Consider the following 14,201-nt stretch of genomic DNA (forward strand, 5'->3'; position numbering starts at 1 on the left):
AATCCTAACATCGCATTCCTCTCATAGTTTCAGCAAACTTATGATTTGCTTTTACCAGTTCCTCAAATGAATCAAATATTGATATGTACACAGCAGAAATGCCTTCGAGATCAGAGGAAGCAAATGATCCAGCAGTAAAAGACCAAAGTAAACATTTGTGCAACACCTTGAGAGAAGCAGGGGATGTGAAATGAATGGAAAGCAATTTCACTCATGAATGGATTTTTTTGTTTTTTAGCTAAGATTAGATCATATTTGTATGCTCAACAGACTTGTACATACAGCACCAGTCAAAAGTTTTGGACAGCTCAAACTCCTTCAAAATTAATACATAGGTACATAGCACAACCTTTAGAGCTGTATTTCCTCATTGGACAGCAGAAATCAATAGACAGAGGGTTTAATTTTTACTATCCTGCATCTCTATAGACTGAAGATATTGGCACAAAGGTACAAGCCATTTTCCATATTTACCAGGTGGGATGAGCCCCTGTGGACAGAGGAATCCATAACAGCATCGCTGCCATTTAATTATGTACTATGGTTGTTATATGGGTTTCGGAGTGCGCCGCAATGGTGATTGATGATAGTAGATGTCATTTGATTTTCTTTTAAACAAGAGCGTCAGAATCCACTTCAACTAATCACCTCTCTGTTTGTTTCCACCTGGCAGAGCTCCACCTCCATCTGGAGAAACACATGTCCAACTCATAACATGTTTTACACACGATCTACAGTACATCCTGACTCATATTTTATTGAATCACACGTTTTTTTGAAGCTTTTAAGCGAGATGTTTATCTGCTGATGACTTTGACAAGCAATCTTTCCGTCCAGTTTTTATAACTGAGGCCCTGCAAGACAGCTCATGGTACTCGGTTCAGTAGGGGATGACAAAAAATTGCAGACTTTGATATTGGTTCACTTTGACTGTGCATTGACAGGATACCAAACCAACTGAACAATGTGGTTACAACAGTAACTGTTTGACATAGTAGTTTCATTGTATGATTTTGAGTGTTTTCTTTGGTACTTCCCTTTAAGTGAAAGTAATTATTCAAGAGTCTGCTCTCACAGTCACAGGTCGAAAGATCACAGCAATAAACTAACTCAAGCGACTTTTGCTACACCTCTCATGGAGGGGTATGAAATGGCGGTTCTTTAGAATATGGAATCCACCAATCACCATTGAAAGAATAATCATGTGTTCAAAATGGAAATGGAAAATGCTGATGACTATCAAATCTTTCCACGAGTGGATGTCTCATTCATATTCAATCCACTAAAACCTGAATGTCCCTGACCAGCTCACTGTCAGAATAATGATCTGAAGTAGTGTACTTTGTTCTTTCTACTTATCCTCTCGATTTATTTATGGATGGATTGTAGGATAGTGGATGTTTTTGGTAATGTCAGTTTGTATTTACTTATATGTAGGCTATGTTTTACTACCTCCTGTTACATTAAATTTTATATTTTGAAAGGGAACCGTCCTAAGTTAGCAAGGAGGGCTTATGGATGATCGATGGAAACTCTCTCCATGAGGGGAAACAAAGGCAGCATCGGAAATGTTGTAATTATAGCTCCTAGGGTCAACATTAAGAACTCTATCGAGGGTAGGAAAGGAGCTTGCGACTGCTGCGCTGAATTCAGACAGCCTTCAACTCCGATGTCGTTATGTGACGGAAAGACGCATGGACGATGTGAGTCAAATCAAGGCTTACAGCCTTCCGAAAGTGAACAATAAAGGACATGCTCTATTCTTTCCGGGCATTTTCGTCAATTTCCATGTAGTGGGCCGTGCTTATACGTCATGTCACGCAAAGGATTGTGGGATACCTTATGGCTCCTTAGCTCCAGTAAGGGACGTTGCAAGGTTCCAAGGCTAAACTAGCTGCGAGAGCATACAGATCTTCCGTTACTGACTGCACTATTTGGATAGCACCTATCATTGCGACCGCTGACTCACTTCTGCTTTGGCTGAAGAGTCTTTACTCAATAAAGGTATTTGGATGGACCATATATATTATGTCCCGCAAAGGATTGTGAGATTTCTTATACCTGCTTAGCATCCGTAAGGGACATTGTGAGCTCTCTATGCTTTTCTTACCTCCTTTCTTATGGACTGCTCTGTTAGGACAGGTCTTGTCATGGTGAACGCTGACACACTTCAGCTTTGGCTGAAGAGTCCTTACCAATTAGACGCTTACATTGGATGACAGAAGGTTTGTTTTGCTTTGCTTTTATTTTGAAGACCACTAACCTCTATTTCTTTGAGATCAACTTCCTGAAGGCAGTATCAATGACATCCATACATGATGACATTCTCATGACCTCACCTGGAGGAAATTCCTTAATCATCCACCTCATTGGGTCATACCATTGGTCTAAAGATGAGGGTGGAAGTGGACTAAAGCTTTAGTCTGATCTGACTCAGTTTATTTTGTACATTACTGGATCTTTATTAATTGGTAGTCAGGTGTTGTGTGTAAAACATGTTTATCTTTATTTGTAAATGCGCTGTTTTTGGGTAGACATGTGAAGTATAATTGAGGGTTGGATCGTGCCTGTGGGTTTTTAAAAAGCCTAATTCCTGCCTAAACCATTGATGCTTTGGTATCAGAAACTGCAACTGGTGAGACCTGTTAAAACAATCTTCTTGAAAATTAAAAGAATAAACATCCAGAGCTACGAAAAATTGCCGTAGGCTGTAACCTTTTTTTTCCCCCCATAACTGCTCATTTTCATCCTATTTGAGGGTTCAACACCAAACCTCCACAAGGGATCTTTCATAATTGGACACAGGTAATAGTCATTTTAGGCTAAAAACAAACAAAGTTCCATCTTTTTAGTCTGGTCTAAGAAGAAGTGGTTGGATCTCGGTTTACAAAACATTTCAGTAGTGATGGGGCAAGTAAATTAAACCTACCATATAAAGTAAGGACGTTTGTTAATGGTCTTCTAATTTATTTACTGAAAAGCATTTACTTTTATTAATAATGGTGTTTACCTTGATAACTATAAAATATTTCTTTAAAACTACAGTTTTCTTGTCAAATAATGAAATCTGCTTCACGTATTTGTACACATACTTGACTGCAATAAAATACATAAAATTTCAAATGGAAAAATTACGTCAGCCTGTCTGGCCAAATGGCAAGGTGTAGCTTGAGTAAAGCGCAACTTGAATCTAGTGTGTAAAACATGGTTTAACAATTTAATATAGCCTTAACCCAGTTCACTTCAGGTGCACAGATGGTACTTTTTTCTTTGGAAATGCTCCATACTTGAAAGAAACGCTTATTTTCCAAACGTGGTAAAGCACGTTTGAGCCCCCCGGTATTAACCAGCAGCTGTGTACCTTTTCTAATTCACCAAAACAATAATTTCATGGATATCTGTGTTTGTACCACACGGAGCAGAAGTGCAGGTTCTATTTTCAATTTAAACCACTATTATGACAGTATAAACTCAAAGAGAGATGAGCTGGTATGTGTGACTGTAATGCTAGCAGACAGCAAATTTCAACCCTGTTCAACTTTATGATTGAAATACAACTTGAATATTTACATGCTGAACCAACAGACTTCAAGGTATTTCTTTGAACATTTTTGGGTGGAGGTTGGGGGTAGTGTAGACCAATAAGAAGTAGCAAACAATTGATGATTAATAAACTGATATTGTTATCAATTAAAAATGATCAACCTGTTTCGCCTGTATTCACTCCCCTGATTCGATACGTTGTACTTTACTTTTGGGGTAAGTGTTTGCCGAATTTTCAAGTCTTCTTTTGGCGTCTCCATTTGAGGCCACAGCGAGTCTTCTGTGTCCATCTAACTCTGTCTTTTGCATCTCATTCTCTCACACAAAATACCTTCATGTCCATTTTAACTCCATCCATAAATATCCTCTTTGGTGTTCCTATAGTGCAGTGGTTCCCAACCCTGGTTCTTAGGTACCACTGCCCTGCATGTTTTAGATGGGTCTCTGTTGCAGCACGTCATATTCAAATGATTGCATGACCTCCTCTGCATGCCATCAAGACACCTAAACACATGCAGGACAGAGGTACTTGAGGACCAGGTTTGGTCATATGAATGCATTAAAACAAAAGTGTGTGAAAGTTACATTTCTTATTTTGCAGAACAACTTTGCATCAAAACAAACTCCTGTCACTCCCGTCGGTCACCCAAGGAATGGACCATTTCATCAACACCAATTGCACAGAATTGTTGTCTTAATGCCAAAAAGCGGCCAACAGATTTTACTTTCACAAGTGGAACCACACTGCTTCCGCCATAGTGCTCCGCTAGATTTATATATGCAATGGACATTGAAATGGGAAGGTAAAAGAGGGGGGGGGGGGGGGGGGAGTGAATGCTAAAAAGGGAGAAAAGGTGAAAGAGAAAGAGGAGAAGAAAGGGAGAGATCAAGACAACATCCTTTGACTGCTTCTTCAGCTGCAAAGAAAGATATAGAAAGAACAGCAAAACCAACCGTTAAAGTATCATAGGTACAAACAACAAATGCCTTGATACCATCACTGAAGAATAAGCAGAACAATTTAAAACAAAATGTATAAAGTGACAGCTAAAGATAATAACAGGGGTTTTCTGTATAGAAGTGAATCTGTAAGTATCTGAATCCAAGCACCTGTAAGTGTTTGTGAGAGTGCACTTATGTATGTAAGGTTTATCTATAAGAAAAATGCTGAGTAGTGGTTGTGAGGAACCAAAGACCCGCCTCACAGAGAACCGAGGCAGATGCCAGGAGAAACAGAACCCCAGATGTCCAAAGGGACCCCCGAGCAAAGGTGCCCAGGAGGGGCCAACACAGGGACAGCAGCCTCCCCCATCTGAGGGAAGAGCAGAGATTCCCCCCATCACTCCCAGGAAGGTCCGCTAAGACTCTGCTTGCCGTAGTTCTTCACTGTGGAGGTCTATCAACGCTCTGCTAGTCGCTGCTTCTTCTCTGTGGGTGGCTTCTTACACCTGAAGGCGTTGCATGTAGTGCTGCTTGCGTCGCTGATGATTCTCTTCCTCATCATTGTGTTCATCATCACCCCCTTTTCTTTTCCCTGGCAAAGTGATTAGAGAAATGTTATAACACACATACAAACACACATTGTGGCATAAAATTGTGAGGACATAGATATATTGTCTTATATCCACATATATAATATACATATGTGGATTTAAGACAATATATCTATTATATATATAAAACAAAATGTTTTATATATGTGGAGACTTTAGAGACATACACATACCAATTTTCAATTTTTAAACGTAAAGTTATTTACAAATGGATGAATGAATGAGGCACAGAAAAATAGATATGTATGTACGTTTATATATTGACAGACACAAAAACGTAGCCAAATGTTGGCATAGAACTGTGGACACTCAGAAATATTACTTTATTTACACACACACATAATTTTTAATTTGAGACACAAACAGACATAAGTAGGCAAGCACCCAATACAGTATAAAACGCTCACCTGAATTGCGTCACTGCTGAAGGTGCTTCAGCGGTGCTCGAAACACTGGGCTCCAACACGGATGGACAAGATGGCTCATCTGTGTTGGCCTCCATCCCGCTCTCTGCTCCTAGATGTGAGGGGAGGGACCGTTTAAAACAGACCAATTGAATATAGTGCACAAGTAGTTCTGGAACCGCTACTGTTGTATAGCATCATGTGAACCTACAAAAAACACAAGCTAAGTTTTAGGTTCAATAAAACCTCACTGTGACCGCTACATTTTAACACAATAATAAATGCTGATCTAGACCCTTCCATTGTAGCTCTGGCTGTATGTTAATTAATGTTCTCTCTCTCTCTCTCTCTCTCTCTCTCTCTCTCTCTCTCTCTCTTTTTATATATATATATATATATATATATGTATGTTATATATATATATATATATATATATATATATATATATATATATATATATATATGTATGTATGTATCATCTTATACATCAATCCAGTTTTATTTGTAAAGCACTTGAAAAACAACAATGACAACCAAAGTTCTGTAGAGGTGTGTGTTTTGTCCCCTACATGACTTGTAGCAAATGAAGATGGGACATCTTTCTGATTTATTTCAACAATGACTTTCTTTTAGCCACACTTCCATAGCTGATTTGCCGAGTACAAAAATAATACCGTACTTGTCCTGTGGAACTATCCTACCCAAGCTGTGGCTCCTAAAAGGTTACCATGGGCCTTTAGATTGCACCTCTGAACAATTTTCCCCTTTCCTGGCCATAGTTGCATTTATCCTTATGATAAATTGCACACATGTACACTTCATTTACTGATTAGGGGCACTCTGAAGACAGTTGGCATTTTACTTAGGGGTTTCAGAGTAAAGGGGTTGAGACAAATGCATGCCACAGTTTTTTTCATTTATGAGAACAAATTGGAAATATATAATGTTTTTCCTGAGTAACGTACGTAAAGGTCTGTAGTGGTAACACGACAAAATGTGAACTTGTGTAGCAGATGTGAGCTCTTTTGGAGCCCTTGATTGACCTCTTTATCAGGTTTAAAGGAAAACCAGCCGACAGTGAGAATTACAAACTCTTCAGGACATACCACTCATCACACTCTGTCATTTTCTCTCTGGGAGCTTTTCTTTTTTTGTAACCCTGCTTCCTGTGAACAGCCGGTCCCATGTGAGGAAATGTGACATTATATATTGAGAGTCATTGTTTATCACGCAGGCCGTCACTTCAAAAACCCTTGTCACAGTCTGGCTCTGCCAAGCTTTTCGGGCTATAATAAAAGCAAAAACACAATGCCTGGAAGACGGATGAGTGGAGTGTATTTTTTTTTTCTTTCTTTCATATGTCTGACCTTAAGAAAATCCCACCCTGTGGACAGAAACACCCACTGAGCAGTAGTCAGCTCGGCTAGTACTTCTTAATTATCACCCTTGAGCAGTTTGTTTTGAAGATACTGTTGGAAGGGACGAGACTGAAGAAAAATGGGTTCAAAGATTTTTTTATCCCAGCATTGAGGCCACTGGTGCCAAACGTGAAGCTAAGCAAAGTGAATGGCAGTGACAGGGCAGACTTGGGGTTGTGTTGATTGACACGGCAATACTGTCATATTCCTTTTGATGGGATTAAATTGTGATGACCTCTCAGATATGGAAATTGAGGCACTGATCTGAGGCACTGAAAATGTCAACATTATTAAACTGTCAGATGGGGTCAGTGGCATTAAAGGCACAGTGCAAGCGGTTTTTTTTTTTTGGTCATTTTTGTACAATTTTACATAAATGTTGAATACCCCCAACAACACTGCCGTACAAAACTATTTCTGCCTGTTTGACCAACACAAAGCAATGTGGAAGGAAATGTAAACCTGCAAGGTGCCGCGTGCGTTTTGTTTCTGCTCGGTTTCCTCAGATAACCCTAAAAAAAAATGCATCCAATTACCTCATAGGTAGAGAAAAAAAAGCCAAGAACAAAATAGCCATCCTTGTTGTCCCAGAGAGATAAAAGTGTTTCTTAAAACCAAATCTTGTTGCTGTTTCTCTTCTGCTCATAATCCTAATTGTTTTCCCGGACCTGTCGAGTCAGTAGAGTCAAAGCTGCAGACCTGGTAAGCAGGCAAGGCTCTCAATATGTACGTCATCCAAGCTTTGCAGTCAATAGGACGGCATGGCAGGCTGGGTGCTATGAATTAAGCTTCAGTCATACAACATTGTTGAAAAAAAGGCAGGGGACGTGTTCCCTACAAGCATTGTAGGAAACACAGCAAGCATGAGGGAGAAGGTGCTCTCTTCAGATGAGGTGAAAATGTAGCCTTTTGACCTACATGCAGAATGCCATGTGTGGCGCACAACTAATATCAACACCCCATCTTTATGGGGAAGCAGGGTGGTCACAGTATAATGCAGAGATATTTTTCTTAGGCAATGATAAGGCAAGCTGGTCAGATTTGACGGGATGATGGATAGACCTAAGTACAGGTAAATTCTGCAAGAGCAACCTGTTTTGAAGCTGCAAATGACATGAAACCAGGTTGAAGGTTTACCTTCCAGCAAGACAACAATGCTAAGCATAAAGCCAGAGATAAATTAAATGGCTTATAGACCAATGGGTAGTCATAATGTGTCATAATGGCCCAACTGAAGTCCAGAAATAAATGCGGAATGAGAATGTATCGCATGACTTGAAAATGTAGCTATTTGGAAACTCCTTCCAAGCTGAAGGAGGCTGAGCTCTTTTACAAAGAAGACATTTCTGGATATACCATGAACACAACACCCTGAATACCCTGGTGTTGACCACTTGTTGTAGTGGGATAGTTTTCTTCAGTAGAAAGGGAGGGTGGTCTGTGTTGATGGGAAGGAGGGAGGAGCTAAACATGGAAGGGCTGAGCTTGAGCTATTTTGAAAAGAAGAATGACCAAGAACATTAGTCTGTTGTGCACACCTTACAGAGACAATAAAATTAGCTTTTATTATTCTTCCACTCCACAGCTACGCACTACTTTATGTTCCTGTAACACACAGAATCCCAGTAAAATACATTCAAATTTGTGATTGCAGTGTGACAAAAATGTTAAAATGTGCAGGTTATGGCAAACATATTTACCCAGATTGATAGACATTTTTTCAGACATGGACTTTGGCTGTCATGAAACAGTAACGCACATTTATACTGCAGGAAGAGGAGCGAGAATCTGCCGTTAATTAATGTTATTTCTCAAAAATGAATTAACATTCATAATTAGTTTAATATCAAATTAACTCGGGACCTCGGATCAAATCAAGTGGGGGCAAAATGGAACTCCAGTCCCTGTGATTTCGGAAGATTTTGGTACATTGTAGTTTATTTCATCTAAAGCTTTCAGTCACAATCTAAGTCATATCTGCCGATCTTCTATCGCGGCAGCTTTAATAAAAAGTTAATAACTCTCCGGCTCTTGCTATACTTATACCCTGGATCAGGGGCAGAGGGGGTAACTGGGGTGTGAAATAGACTGCAGTTAGTTGATGGACTCATGAAAGGACTCGGATGGCTGCTTGTCACTCACACAGCCAGAACCGCCTCTGCTCCATCTGAAGTCAAAATATGAATCTAAATAGCCTGGAAAAAAAAGGCATTTCTCAACCAATAGATCCCTGAAGTGGCATCATCACAGGGAGTTATTGGAGGCGCAGCCTGCCGTGCTTGCCTGCACCGCCGAGGGTAGGAGGGGTTGTAGTGACGCTGTCATCCAATGGGCACCGGCTTCCTCCGGACCGAGCGCAGCATCTCTGTCTCAGCGGCACTTTTGCGCCAGACAAGTAGGGACGTTCTCTTGCTCAGCGGTGGAGAAGAAGAAAGAAGAAAAAAAGAAAAAAAAACGGGAATCCGGGAATTACTGAGGCGTTTACTGGCGGGGGAGAAATCATCTTTCCCCCCCCCCCCCACTCTGATTGTTTATTTTTCTTCTAACCTCTTGGGTTTTTATTTGCAAAGATGATCGTTGGCTGCGTCCTGTTGGCGTGCACCTTACTTGTGGGCGCATCCTCGGTAAGATGAGTTAATGTCTTCTTGTCTGCTCCGCTCGCACTACGGTGGAAGTGCTGCACTGCTGTAGTGCTTTGCTCACGGGAGCTTTGCGGTGCGCTGCACGGGCGCTCGGAAGTGGCCGCGATGGGCTCACTTTGCCCCGTAGTGCTGCGCCGCCACATGATGGGTGCAGTGGAGCCATGCAGTGATACAGCTATGAAAAAAATAAAAAATCTGCTCAGCTTGTTTGTTTTATTTTCTTCTTTTTCATAGATATATACTTATTTAATTATTTTTAAAGAAGGGGCGGGGGTCTAAAAAGTCAGCGAGTACTCTGAGCGTCTGCCTCCACGGGTGAACTGCAGCATTGTTGCAGCGGACAGAGCTTCTGGGGAGGCTTGTTGTTCCGTTGCCTGCAATTAACTTGCTTTTGCACACTGCTACGTTTTGTGGAGCGAGTCTCAGTTAGCGGATCGCCGCCTAACGAGGGAGAATAATTGAGGGAATTGTGAGGGGCGCATCTTCTTATTTCCGAACCGAGGGGGGGGTAATAACCGTGCACAGCAAACCCTGCGCAGTGGGGATGTAATAGTATAGATGTATAGGAATCAAGGAATCAAGGATGCATGCTGCGAGTCCAGTGGCTCTTTCTTGCCTTGCACTCCGTGATCCTGCAGCTGTGCCTGATAATAGTGTCCATTTAGCATTTTCTTTTGTCTTTTACTACGCGTTGCAGAAACAATACGCTGCGGCACTTTATGGGCACTTTATATGTTGTTGCTGTCACTTATACTGCCAGTCTTATTTATTTATTTTATTTTAAGATCACAGCCTGGTCATTAGGATTATAATTGTGACTCTTATTATGATCACCTTTAGCTCATTTTTGTTTACCATTTAAGTAGATCAAGTAATCTCTTAAACTGACCTGCTGTTTTTTTTTTTTTTTTTTTTTTTTTTTTTTTTTTTTTTGCACCAGACAGGGATTTTTACACAGTTAGTCCTACTGCAGTTTGGCGGTTTTTAATAAGGGTTGATCAGGGCGGCCTGAAATTCAATTTTTTTTTTATTTGTTAGTTTGTTTGCTTTAAAGTTGTCAGTTGTAGCAAATGTTTAATTGCTTACTTGCATGTCTCCTTCGAGTTGCAATTAGGTGGGCACCTAAACAAAAGCTGTAGACAACGACTTTTCCCTCCCACACCTGCTGTCATAGGGTGTGGGCGTGGTCAGTAGTGAGTGACAGCCATGCAATTTGGAGTTGGTCGCTATGAAAGTCTCACCTTGTGATACGTTGGTGTAGAAATGTCATAGTTTCACTGTATCTATACAAACATTAATACAAACAATAAATACACAGGATTATTAAATCACTTATTTAATATAGAAGAAAAAAATTCTTCTTCTGCTAAAATAATATATTAATTACAAATACGCATTCAATGCCATTGAGTTATTGTTGTTTTAATTCTCATACAGACTTAAAAAAAAATTAATAAATGCTTGCTTAGTAGTGTTTTCGAGTGCTTGTTGCAAAACTAAATTAGAAACTGTTGCTGCTCTGCTCCTTACGTTGTAACACGAGTATATTATGGAGATAGAGCTGTTAATTAAGTGGGCTATCTACTTAGGTAGCAAGCCTGCGTGTGGTTGCTGAACAGACATGTAGCTGGAAGGATGTTATCCTAATAACTGTGATGATTTCAGTGTACACATCATGGCTGTTGTCAAGCAAGAAAAGAGGATACTAGCCATCTGCCCACCAGCTGTGCAGCAGTGCTCAGCAACATATGTACAGAGTTGGCCATCGCCCCTACCCAGGCACCCGCTTATAGCGCCAATGTATCCAACTAATCATTCAATAAGTTAAAAAAGAAACCGCAAGATTCAGTATCAGTTGAAAAAAAAAACCTGTGAAATCAGCTTTTGAACCTAAATTGGTCCGTCTGTTGTTGTTTTTTCTTCTTTCTTACCTTAGGGGAGTAGGGCAGGCCTGCCCCTGAAGACTTCTTGTAGACCCGGCTTCTCTCAGAACTTCTACACGGTGATTGTCCCCAGAGATGTACTGCACGGCCAGAGCATTCTCAAAGGTAAGTCTGCTGCTGCAGGCTACCATTTATTGACTGATGGTTTTCTTTTTTTCTCATCTCTGCACTGATGTGTTGCATCGTGTGAGTCTGTGTTTGCCTACTTTGTGTCTCTGTGTGTGTGTCTCTGTGTGTGAAGAAGGGTAGGGCGGGCATATGATATGGCGTGGGAGTCTCCATCACTCCTAAAAGGTCAGAATGTAATTTAGTTGTGGCGGTGCTACATGGACGCAGCAGATTTTGAATTGTGACTTCTTTCTTTCTCCTGGAAGAATCTCAGGATGTGATGTGACAGCAGGTAGCTTGATGCATTCTGTTCCAGCAGCTTTTCAATTGAAATGAGGTTTCACTGATGAATGAACACTGAAATTACTCCCACTGTAATAAAAATGAGAAATTACTTCTTTTTTTGATTGACTTAGCAGTGAGCTCTCGGTGCAGACAAAATTTAAACAACCTCCCTACTTTCTCCTCCCGTTTCCACAACTTTTATTTTATTTTGCACTGTTTGTTACAGCTCCTTTAATCGTTTCATTATATTCTTTCTAAGAGAATCCAATTCCGTTTTTCATCCGCTCTATTTCTCTTCAGCTGAGGCAGTGCACTGCACCTACTGCGAGGTTAATCTGCAGCCATGTGAAAATTATGCTGCAGCTTTTTCAGCATGTCTCATTTGTTTTCTGGTGAATCATAGCCATAATGGAAATGAATCCCCTACCCCCCTACAGCCACATTCCAGTGTCCCCCATTTGCATAATTGACTGACAAAGAACACCTTGAACAGTCTCTGAATGTGCTTGTATAACAAACCAGATTATATTTACATCTTTAAACTTCTAAAGTGCCCCAAGAAAGCCTGCAGTCTTATTTATATATATATATATATATATATATATATATATATATATATATATATATATATATATATATATATATATATGAACAGAATGACTGATACAAGTCTTTTTATGGCCGATGCTTATACCGATAATTTTTTTTTTTAAAGATTTTTTGCGGCTCTAGTGGCTCGCTTTTATTCATAGTACAAGCGGGCCGTATACCAATAATTTTGACATCAAGGAAAGCGATACCAGACACGTGGTGCCGATTTTTTTTGGGCCGATTCTTGACACTGACATTGCTTTTTCTTCTTCAATTGACATTATAAAAATGACACAATGATAACAAGTGTTACACAAGTCTCGATTTAAACAAAAAATAAACATTTATTAAAGGAGCTTAGCACAAGTTCCAAAGTTTTTGCAGACTTCTCTCATTTTATCACTTTTAGGCAAGAAGTTGAAATTACACCGGTATTGTTCATGCACAAAGAGCATCTGCCGCTGCGACTGCTCAGGTCTTTTGTTTCCCGCTCACAGTGAGACAGAGACAGGGTAGATACAGCTAAATTAGATAGTTAAAAATACATTAAAATTTGAAAACATACCCTTGTTGTTGTTCTCACTCAGTCTTACAACCAGCTGGTCTCTGCCAGGGAAGAAGTGACAATGCATGCACCTCACATGATCTCAAGGCACAGCTGCTGAATGGAGTAAAGGATCGGCGAATGTTGCATGTATCAGCCGATAGTGATAAAAGAAAAATACACAAACTACTACTGGCCGGTGTGCGTGTGTGTGTATATATATATATATATATATATATATATATATATATATATATATATATATATATATATATATATATATATATATACATATGTGTGTTTGTGTATATATTATCTTTTTTTCAGGTTTTGCTCATCTGTCAAAATTACATATTTACATTATCACATTTAGGCAAAAATTATTTGTGTCAAAGTGTAGTTTTTGAATCATAATCTAATTTATTCAGGGAAAAAAGATTACCACCCCACCTTATGTCAAAAAGTAATTTCTCCTTTAGCTAGCAACCAGTTGCGCCACTTTTGGCCTGAGAAACTGCAATCAAGCCTATTGCAATAACTGCAGAAGAGCCTTTTATGTCCCTCTGGAGGAATACTGGCCTGTTAGGGTTAAGGTTTTTAGCAGCCTTCTTTCCAGAATTGCTTTAATTCAGCCAAACAGCAGGGTTTTTGAGCATGCACAGCCTGTTTAAGGGCATGCCACAGCAAGTCGGGTAGGCTTGTGTGCTTCGGATCTTTGTCCTGCTGCATAACCAAAGTGTGCTTGAGCTTAACGTCACAAGTGTTATTCTTCGGCATGTTCTTAAGGAGTGAAGAATCCATAACTCCGTCAAATACGGTAAATCATCCAGATCTTGAAGCTGAAAAGCAACTCCAGACCATCACACTACCACCACCACGTTTGGCTTTTGGTTTGAAGTTCTTTTACTTAAACGCTCTTTTAGTTTCACACCAGATGTGACACCGTCCACGTTTGCCTCATCAGTCTACTGTATAATTTCCCAACGTCTTGGGGATCATCAAGATGTTTTTCTTTTTAGTTTTGTTTTTTGGTAACAAGGAGGTAGTCAATCTCACAGTGCAATTTTCCCCCATATTTTAACATGGGGCTAGACTGTTTTATGTATTTTTTTCCATTAATAAAGGAAATCATAATGAAACCATAATTTATTTTTGTCTGATATTCAAAAA

The 14,201-nt window shown here is 39.8% G+C and overlaps 1 protein-coding gene across 1 annotated transcript in view; it reads left to right on the forward strand.

Moving 5' to 3' along the window:
• The first annotated feature begins 9,265 nt into the window (after positions 1–9,265).
• Positions 9,266–14,201, forward strand: part of cdh4 (cadherin 4, type 1, R-cadherin (retinal)) — a 370,809-nt gene continuing 365,873 nt past the window's right edge. Inside the window, exons 1-2 of the mRNA XM_012862220.3 lie at positions 9,266–9,542; positions 11,497–11,608. Of these exons, the coding sequence (XP_012717674.2) occupies positions 9,489–9,542; positions 11,497–11,608 (166 nt within the window). The 5' untranslated portion in view covers positions 9,266–9,488. The remainder of the gene's footprint in view (positions 9,543–11,496; positions 11,609–14,201) is intronic.

The sequence above is a fragment of the Fundulus heteroclitus genome, chromosome 20 (assembly GCF_011125445.2).
Source record: "Fundulus heteroclitus isolate FHET01 chromosome 20, MU-UCD_Fhet_4.1, whole genome shotgun sequence".
NCBI classification, from domain to species: domain Eukaryota; kingdom Metazoa; phylum Chordata; class Actinopteri; order Cyprinodontiformes; family Fundulidae; genus Fundulus; species Fundulus heteroclitus.